At 44.0% G+C, this 9,978-nt stretch overlaps 1 protein-coding gene across 2 annotated transcripts in view; it reads right to left on the bottom strand.

Moving 5' to 3' along the window:
• Positions 1–1,728: 1,728 nt before the first annotated feature.
• Positions 1,729–9,978, bottom strand: part of LOC146193250 (uncharacterized) — an 84,526-nt gene continuing 76,276 nt past the window's right edge. For both annotated transcript variants that reach the window (XM_084602625.1, XM_084602626.1), the window contains exons 8-9: positions 7,854–8,051; positions 1,729–3,173 (exon numbers count right to left, since the gene is read on the bottom strand). In XM_084602625.1, the coding sequence (XP_084458751.1) occupies positions 2,907–3,173; positions 7,854–8,051 (465 nt within the window). In that variant the 3' untranslated portion in view covers positions 1,729–2,906. The remainder of the gene's footprint in view (positions 3,174–7,853; positions 8,052–9,978) is intronic.

Below are 9,978 nucleotides of genomic sequence, written 5' to 3'. Positions count from 1 at the left end.
TCTACACAGCATCAGAAGTAATTAGAATGACAATGAGAGCAGTGGCAGAGCAACGTTATCTATGACAGGTTCCGAATTTCAAGACAGCGAAGTAAGCCCTAGAAATTTTGAAAAGAGGGAACCAGTAGGTGAAGAAAAGCTAACCCAAAATCTTATGACAAAATTTTCGATTTTGCTAACATAACTGGCTGTGCTTTATATGCAGTGCCTCATAACTTCCAGCATGCCAAAATCTACAGAGCCTTTTTTTTCTTCTAATCCTTACAGGTCCTTATTTTAAACCCTATGAAATATACATCAGTGCAGTCTGTACAGGTGGTTTGCACAGCAACTCTGACTTCGACACTCTAACTGACACTTCCACTCTCTCTGAAACTGACTCACATGCCAACCAGTGATGACTCAATTCCAAATGCCTGAATGTGCTTTGAGAAGCTGCCGCCTTGACTGCTGGTGTAGGGCAGTGTTCTATGTGTATGTGTGTGGCACTGTGGTGCCATCCCTGGGGAGGGCGTGGAAGATAGAGAGCGAACCATCTCCACGCTGCCCCAAGGCACAGGGCTCAGAAGTGGCAAGTTCCAAACTGTTTTCTTCTTGTTTTGCTGGCCCAGGCATGTGCTATGGCAATAGATACCACAGCATGCCATGGGGGCGATTCGCTTTCACTTTTGATGACTAGGCCTCAAGGTTATTGCAGAATGCATCCCTCTGAAATTGTTTTTCTTCAATGCAATTACATGGCAGGTTTGTTCTTGTGAAGTCAGTGATCAAAGGTAGCGACCAGCAAGCTGCCCACAAAAGAAAATATAGCACACCAAATAAACGCGTAGTTTAGGGAATTGTAATTTTTCATATGCAGAATAAATAAAATGAGCAGTTTAGGTTAAAAAATTTCTTTCCTGGACTTTTTAAGAGCTCCCTATATTTGTCTAATCTGCACATACACATTTCAAAGGCAAACTTCATATTGCTATGATAGGGGTGTGTGGACTCATAGATGCACAGATGCAAACACTAAATGCTGCATTAAGTGAGACTGTACCATAAGCGATGTGGCAGTCTATCATATACGCACTGCTACATATTGATACTATAAGAACAGCAGAGAGGCCACAGCAAAATTGCCTGCAATTTATTTAGTACCCTGTATGGCTAACAAAAAAATGCTGCTGCTTCATTACAGAAGGCAATGAGAATGTGCAAAATGAAATATTTACAGAATGTTACAACATAGCGAACCTGAGCATCAACATTTTGAAGGCACAGAAGTTGAATTAACGTCACCAGAGAACCTGCGTTTTAACAGCACTGCACCGGATTATCAAAAAGATATGAGAAATAGTACCAGCAAAGAACGCGTTCAAAGTAAACGCTTCATTCACCTGGTATATGGGTGTCTGTGCTCTTCACAAGAAATGGACTAGCAAACATGACAGCATGCTGTCATTGCAAGACGGGCTGAACACACGCACATTCAATGTGCATCATATCTAGAACCACTTCTCTCGCGCCTAACTAACAGACAGCTCGAGTATGAATTACTTATTCGCACACAATGCTCTAACATGAACAAACAGCAATAATCTCATTTTTTGGTTGGTTGGTTCATAGGAAGGGAAAGGCGCAGTATCTGTCACACTTGCTCTGTGGACACCTGAACCTCGCCATAAGGGAAGGGATGAAGGTGGGAGTGAAAGTGGATAGAGAGAAAGGGGGGTCGTAGTGGAGGGCTACGGAGTAATTTCGACCACCTGGGGATCTTTAACGTGCGCTGACATCGCACAGCACACGGACGCCACTTCGTTTCGCCTCCATCGAAACGCAGCCGCCGAGGCCGGGATTCGATCCCGGGAACTCCGGCACAGTAGTCGGGCGTCTTACCACTGCACCACCCCGGCGGGGTTAATCTCATTTTTTGAATGCTAATTTACAGTGAAAGTAAAGCACCACTGTGAATTTAAACAAGACGCTAGCTAGCTGCATGTGACCACTGCTTTTTGGACCTTCAGAGTGCAGAGCTAGTTCTAGCCGCAGTTCTGACTAGCTGGCTAAAGTGGATCAATTGTTGGCATTTCTCACAAGAGTGCATGGATGTGCGTGGTATTGAGCTCCTTTTGTTCACAGGAGTTGCACTTGGTGTGTACAATACAATGCGCACAAAGTCCGTACCCCAAGCTCCAGCATCTTAGGTGATTTTTATACTTTAACGAATACTATCACTATCTTAGATGCAACCAGTCATCCTAACCAAGTGCAGAAAAGCAGGGCAATGCAGAGTCTTAATATGGGAGGTATTATTCGTAGCAGTGGCACTTGTAAGTATACTACTAACAATAGGCACTTCACTGATGGTTCCCAAGGATGGTCATCCTTCGCAGTCCTGATGATAGAAGGCCAGTAGACAAAAGCAAAATATGCCATACCCTGAGTGTAATCACATATTAAAAGAACTAATTCACTCGGGATCAAAATAGCAATCTATGAAAACAAATGCTAAGAAGAGATAACAATGTGAAACAAGATGGTTTTCTGAATTTGCTTGTGATAAACAGCTGACTTGTGGTACTAGTAGAAAGTGAAATTATACAAATGAGATGCAATATGTTACATTGGAGGCACTTACTCCATGATTAAAAAAAAAAAGAACAGCTCTGTGATTAAGGCAATGTTTCACTTCTGAGCCAAAAGTACTAAACAACCCTTGTCATCTAGGATGCACCTCTAGAACGCCAACGCAACACTTCCAAATATATGACTGAGTACTAACAGGGAAAGATGTATGCAATAAACAAAATTACACTTTGCCTCATTCACACCTGCATTCATCTTCACTCAACGAATGTGAGGGTCACAGGCATTCTTAGCACTCTGACAAGAGGTGCAAGCTATGCTGAAGCCGGCATCCTTCATCCGGTTTTCTTGTTCCTGCGACCTTTCTCCTTCTTGGAGCTGCCCCGACCATGCTGCTTTTCAGTCCTCTCCAGTGCTTCTTCATTATCTTCATTCTGCTGCAGCACATCAGCAATCTTCAGGAAGGAGCTGATATGCAGCAGAACCCTGCTGCCGAGATCATCCAGCTGCACTTGGCGATGTGCAGGGCTGTCACCACTGGGGCCAAGTTGCTGCTTGTGACAGACCAGTTCCTCGCTAACTATGCCAGCAAGTTGCCAGAACTGCACACGAAAAAAAAAAATTTGTAGCGGCAAGCACATGACTGAATGATAGCAAGAGTGGAAAGGTAAGGCGTATTGAATTCTGCCTGTCATCTGTTCCTGTGTTCGAAGGGAAAGGAAAAGGATAAGTGGGGGAACGATCCATGGTGACCGAAATTTATGATGCAATGAAGCAAGGCACATACAGTCGAACCCGGACACATCGAACCCGGATATTTTGACTTTTGGTTACATCAAACTCACGGAATATCCCCTTGAAATTCCCATGTAAAAGTATAGGAAAGCTGCGCCGTATATTTAACTCAGCATCACGCATTGGTTGGTGCGCCTTCCCCAAAGAAGATCGCATCATCGGCCGTCTGCCGCGTGATGTTTTCAAGCCACGCGCGGAAGGAATGACAGGACACAATTTGGCAACAGCTGCTCTAGGGCAGCGCCGCGCCCTATCCCCAAAGGTGCCCGCATCTGCGGTGATTGCTGCCACGCACTAGCACGTGACGTTTGCAAGCCATGTGCGTGAAGGAACCAGAGGGAGCCAATGCAGCAGTGGTGTTACCGCTGTTACAAATGCCACATTCGAAAAGGGCCCTTTAACCCACCCAAAAACTTTCGGTGTATACAGTCGAACCCGGATATATCGAACTCGAAGGGGATCGCGAGATAGTTCAATATATCGATAATTCGAAATACAAAAATCAGCTTGTGACGGTATTACGATGCCAAGAAACGATACCGTATTTGTCGTGTAATCAAGCCACTCGCATAATGAACCCACCCACCCTCCACTTTTGCACCCAAGAATTTGATAAAAAAAAAAAAAAAGCGTTAAGGCCAGCTCGCTCACATGCAAGCGATTGAGCGATCTCAGCGACGAGCGAAAAATTTCAAACTTGTTGGAATTGCGTCCCTCTGGCTGTTCGAGCCACCGATGCAGCTCAAAACAAGGTTTCTGTGTCGCCGCGGCAGAAATCGCCAGCGTTATCGCTTGCATGTCGCACTCCGTTTTGGTCGTCTCATCCACAGCTCATTTCTTGGCAGCGTGCCAAGATGCTGCGCAGCGATAACGATATCGTCTGGGCGCGTTAATCTTTTGATAGCTCCTGCGGTGGCGGGGAGTGAACTTGGCAGAGTGCCCATGAAGGCTTGATTGTACAAGCCTGGTTCGATTTATCACGCCTCATGATCGCAGCAGCTGCCGCGTGCTTTCGTTGATTCATACATGCAAGGATAAACGACTCCCGCAAAAAAAAAAACTGCCGCTTCTTAACGTCGGACCAGCACAACAATGAGAAAGGATGACTCGCAAAAAGTAACCAAAAAAAAAACAGAGAGAGCTGCCACTTTTTAACGTCCGCAGGCGCCATAGCCATGTCAGCCGCCGTGCGCAGAGGGTTCGCAACAAACGCTGCAGAAAACATCCGACGCCTGTCTGAAAACGGAGTGAGCTGGCTTGGCGCATGCGTAGCGCGTGCTGAAGGAGAGAGATAGCTCGGCAAAAGGATGGGCACACCCACGCACATGGCTTGCACATGGCTTGCAAACGTCATGTGTTGGTGCGCGGAAAATGAAAACTGCGGATGCGCTTTTTGAGGAATGGGCGCGGCGCTGCCCAGACCAGCCGTCGCTGAACAGTCCCCTCTCATTTCTTCCGCGCGCGTGACTTGAAAACGTCACGCGGCAAACGGCCAAGGGTGATGCGATCGTCTTTGGGGAAGGCACATTTTCCAGTGCGTGGTGCGGAGTTCGATATATCGAACGACCGGTGAAATTAAGTTCGACATATGACGCGGCTTTCCTATACTTTTACATGGGATTTTCAAGGGGATATTCTGCGAGTTCGATATAACCAAAATTTGATACATCCGGGTTTGACTGTACTACCACACCCGTTGGTGAATTAACACAGTATTAAGGGTCCTACTGGGAATAATGTGGTTAGGCAGCGACAATCTGAAAAACATTTGGGCATGCATCCCGAATATTTTGAAGTCGAACTTCAGCCACAGCCAAAATTTGGAAGCCAACACCAAAATTTAGGTTTAGCCTGCGCTACCACATCAAAAAAAAAAAAAAAAGGGGGGGGTGGGGGCACTCAAGTTTATGGTAAGCCTTGGCCCGCTGCTGAAATTTTGGATTGGACTAAACATTCCTCCAATGGTTTTGCATTCACAGCACACAAACAGTTTTACCTAGGGGAGCGTGAATATTTAGATTTCCTAATATGAATATGGGAAAAAAAAATGCTTTTGAATATCGAATATTTGATCATAAAAAAACTATTAAAATATTTAAAAACAACAACAACCGTTGTTCATCTTTCAGAATGCACATAGTATTTGCAATTGCAAAAAAAAAAAAATATTATTCTAGAATGGCACATAAGTGCATAGCCCACTGAAAGATCCAGTATGCAGGTAATGCAGAATTCTGTATTTATTGTACAGGAAGAACCTCCATGAAATCGAGTGGAACTGTCGTACTGCTGCTGAATACAGCAAACTGTCGTTAATTCAGCTTTCAAGGAGCCAGTAAAATATCCCATTTAAGCGAAAGCTCGAATTATCGAATGGGCTTGAATGAACTGTCAAAAGCCTTTTGCATCGCAGTCAATTTATCTAGTGAACACCTGCGCCATGGTTGTCTGCGTCTGAGATGAAACCAAAGTGAGAAGGACGTTTTTTTCCCAGTCCATCAAGTGCTTCACTTTGCGCACACTGTAGGCAAGGCCCTCTCCACTGGAAAGCCTCATTGCATTTTGAGGATGCCCCACTGCCCAGCTCATGTGGTCAAACATTGCATTGAAGCTTGCAATGCGCTGTAAACACAGTGATTTTAAAAACTTTTCAGTGTACAGTAGAACCCCGCAATGGTAAACTCTGACATACTGGAATGAATCTAAAGTCCAGTTCGTCTTCCATAGAAGACTGTACACATTTCCCCTTCATAGTTCATATGAAAGTCAGGTAATGCGTTTGTTTGGTCCTGTAGCTAGGTATCTGATCTTGAAACATGCATGGAAGCATGAAGCCATTAGCACCCATTAGCACATCTTCGAACGTGTTTTTATGCTTCTTTATGTTCTCGGCATTTAGGGTGTTTTTAGGCAGATGGCTGTAGTTAGTGAGGAGAAAAGCCAGGACAGTGACAGTGTGGATGAGAGAGCAACCAGCAACAGAAGTGCATGTATGTGTGTGAGCGTGTGTGGTGCATACGAGTGTTCAGAAGCATGAGCAATATGTGCGTATCAGAGTGCATTTTTAGCTCTGTAAAAAAGTTTTCTTTATAAATATAGCCGCCTTTTACGCTGCTTTTAATCATCCTTTAATTTGTGAGTGTTTTCTAATACTACACTCAGAAAAGTCTCATTAATTTCATCCTCGCTAATTTGCAAATTCAGGCTAGGCGCGTGATCCCAACATGGCATTGGAAGCCTGTTAATTCGAACATGGACGGGCCTTGCTTCAGTTAGTCTGGACAAGCGATCACATTGAGGTACGACACGTGCAGCCAGCAGCCACTGAAATAGACCTCCCCGAGCCTCAATTGTACAGAACAAGGGTGGCCGTGCACTTCGTGTGTGCCATGGCAAGTACGACAACAAATGAAAGTTCCCCATTTCCAAAATATACCTGTCTCATAGTTTCAGTTTCGCTTTCCTTAGCTTCACAACACCCCACGCCTGCTTATTTTTATTTTGGAACACCGTCATGTTGTGGTAATGTCTATGCATACATCCCTGGCGTGCATCCACATGTGCGGTATGCTGCAAATTGCACACTTCACCATGACGTAATACAGTGAAGCATACTCGAAACGTAGCAGGGCTTTGTTGGGAAGAGGCCAATTTGATAATAAGTTTCAGTTCAAACATTTTTCCTGGTCCCTTGAGGGCTGAATAAAGGAGAGCTTAGAGATCAGGAACCTAGACGTTCATTTCACACAAAACCACTCCTGGTCAAAGCACATCAGCAGTCTGAGCCAGAGCAGCAAAAAATGTTATGCTATATACACCGAAACTTATATGAAATTTCAACAATTACATTTTATATAAGCTTATTTAACCTTTTTTATCTGCAACTGCAATGCACTTTAACCACAAGGAAATATCTAACTCTAAATACCTGTACAGATTATGACAAAAATCAAGAGCAGAGAGTCCTGCACAAGACAAATCAAATGTTATGTTCAAGAGGAATAGTTAAACACACATCAAGTGGTCACTCTTTTACCTCTGTTTCGTAGCTGTGAAGCTCAGTAAAGCGGATGCCACTTGGTGAGTCGCAAAAAGTATGAACGATGAGAAACGGAAAGAAAGACTTCTCGGCAGTGCACATTTGTAGGCAGACAGAGCATCAGAACAGATTGCGACGACTTTTGCCTCTGCTGTTACTGGACCAGGTATATTAGGAAATTATTTTTTTTGCATAACAGGCTCCATACATGCAGATGACTAGAAACGTTACACAAATATCTTCAGATTCCATGCTAAAAAGCACTTAAGAGACTTAAATAAAATTGTCAGTAAATGCCTTCGCACTCTATTCTTGATGCATCCTATTTGTGATAACCATGGATGATGAATGGATAAATGCCTTTTCTCGGAATCATTTTTTAAGGCTGCGTCAAATGAGGTTGTACTGTTCAGCCATTCAGGGAACAAGAGATGAATTTGGGGCCTACCTTGGCGTGCAGTCGGTCGGTGGCGTCGCGAATGTGCTTCTCAGCCTGGTCTCTATCCAAGGAGCCCATGTCCTGAACAGCTGCCAGCAGCTGTGGGTGCCACGGTGCAACCACTTCATAGGCTAGGATGGCACACTTCAGCTCTGAGCCCAGAACGAACCCGGCTGCACGTTGCACTAGACCATTGTTGCGTCGCACCTGCATTGCACAGGTGACCCCTACATTTCATTAATCCATTTCAGCCTCCAGAGGGGCCAACACAGGAATGATAAAAGAAACGCACACTAAGAGGGCAGGGTAAATAGCAAGGAATTAAGCAGTAAAACCTCATTTACACGTTTCTTAACCATTTGATGGTTTCTGCAGTCCTTCTACGGTGGTGCATTTCCCTACTGCATGGTTTTGGCCAACACAGGAATGGCACTGAAGTTTCGTTTCAAATTTTGCAGCCTACTGAAGGTAAATGTTCAATGGGAGGTGCTGCCATGTTCTAGAACTTACAAGAAGTCTTAAAAATATTGCGTGTGATATAGGCTTGCAGAGAGAAAGAACGAATTTCGATTTTGATCCTCAGTGCAAGGACATGGTTTCGGTTCCTCCACGTGTTCACAGTGGAAGCACGCAGTACTGACAATATCTTGCAGAGGCACAAAAATGCCGATTTCTATCTTTATTGGCATTCCTTCTAGTTTATTCCCAATGCTTAAAGAGCATTTTACTTAAAGAGCAAGTTTTTTTTAAAGAGCAAGTTTACTGAGCTTGAAAATGCTCATTTCTATCTTTATGGTGCTTATTACAGACACTCGTGGGATATTATTAATATCGGGCTTCAGTTGTGGTGCCTGGTAATGTAGCACTATGGCCGTGCGCGATGTCTCTTCTCTCGAGATTGCAGCAATGACTCTAGTACCCAGATTTGGCTCAGTACTCTGAGTCTGAATTGGATGACAGCTGATATTCGGACAAAGCTTATTTGCAGATAATTACTAACTACATTCTACTATCTCCACCATGACAATACTTCTAAAAATTATTACATATTTTGGAACTTTTATGTTATGCTGTAACCAAAAAACTGTACCTAACTTTTTTTTCCAGTCTGTACTCATTTTTATTCAAAATCAGCAATAATGAAATTGAACCATCCAGCAAAACATTTTTTTTTCTGCTGAGCAGCATGAAAATGCTAAAAAAAGAGAAGCAAGAAAATATGCATTATCTGGGAAAACTTACAATCCAAATCAAAGGATTCTGAAAACTTTAACTGCTCAATGAAGCAAGAGAAAATTTACAGACACCTTTACTTCATAAAAATGTTGATTAGCATATCCTGAAACAAAGTATGAACAACTCCCTCTTTGCTCACAGAATTCAGTCTGCATTTGCACTGCCCTTTGTGTGCAAGAGATTTCACAATACATCCGTCATCCATGACAAGCTGATACTAACTCTGTTTCTAGATGCTTCGCCACCTTGCATCATTGTAGTGTGAAGAAGCAGTTACATTAGCTGGCTGTCACCGCTTTCTTGTGATTCGTGCAGCCTTCCCCAGACCAGGCCCACTCATACGTATATCAGCGCTCAGCTATAGTTCGCAGATATTTTGCCCTCATGGCTCTAGGCACTGTGAAGATGGTTTAGGCTTGTGGGGTTTAAAGTCCTGAAGTGACTCAGGCTATGAGAGACGCCATAGTGGAGGGCTCTGGAAATTTCGAGCACCTAGGCTTCTTTAACATGCACTGACAACGCACAGCACACGGGTGCCTAGCTTTTCGCCTCCAGCAAACCCCGGACGTGGCGGCTGTTTCTAGTATCCCACATCCTTGGGTACAGTAGTCGAACATCTTAACCACTGCACCACTGCGGCAGCGCAGGCACAGTGAAGAAACCAGTGTCAAAATTTTGATAGCAGCAGTCAGCGAACTATGCTACACAGGAATGTATTCACTGAAATTAAAATAGTAAAAATAATATAACTCTATGAGACGTTTTTACTGCCTGCAATTTTGAGCGTACGAACAAGTAAACTGTATTGCCACACACCTGGCTCAAGTTATCTATGCACTAAGCCATGACGAAGACGAAGCGGTCGTGATCACGAGTAATGTTCTGCTCAAGCTGGCTC

This window comes from Amblyomma maculatum, chromosome 4 (assembly GCF_055883805.1).
Source record: "Amblyomma maculatum isolate TAMU_Amacu chromosome 4, ASM5588380v1, whole genome shotgun sequence".
Classification (NCBI taxonomy): Eukaryota; Metazoa; Arthropoda; class Arachnida; order Ixodida; family Ixodidae; genus Amblyomma; species Amblyomma maculatum.
Note: the sequence above shows the minus strand (reverse complement) of the source record. Positions and strands in the feature narration are given on the sequence as shown.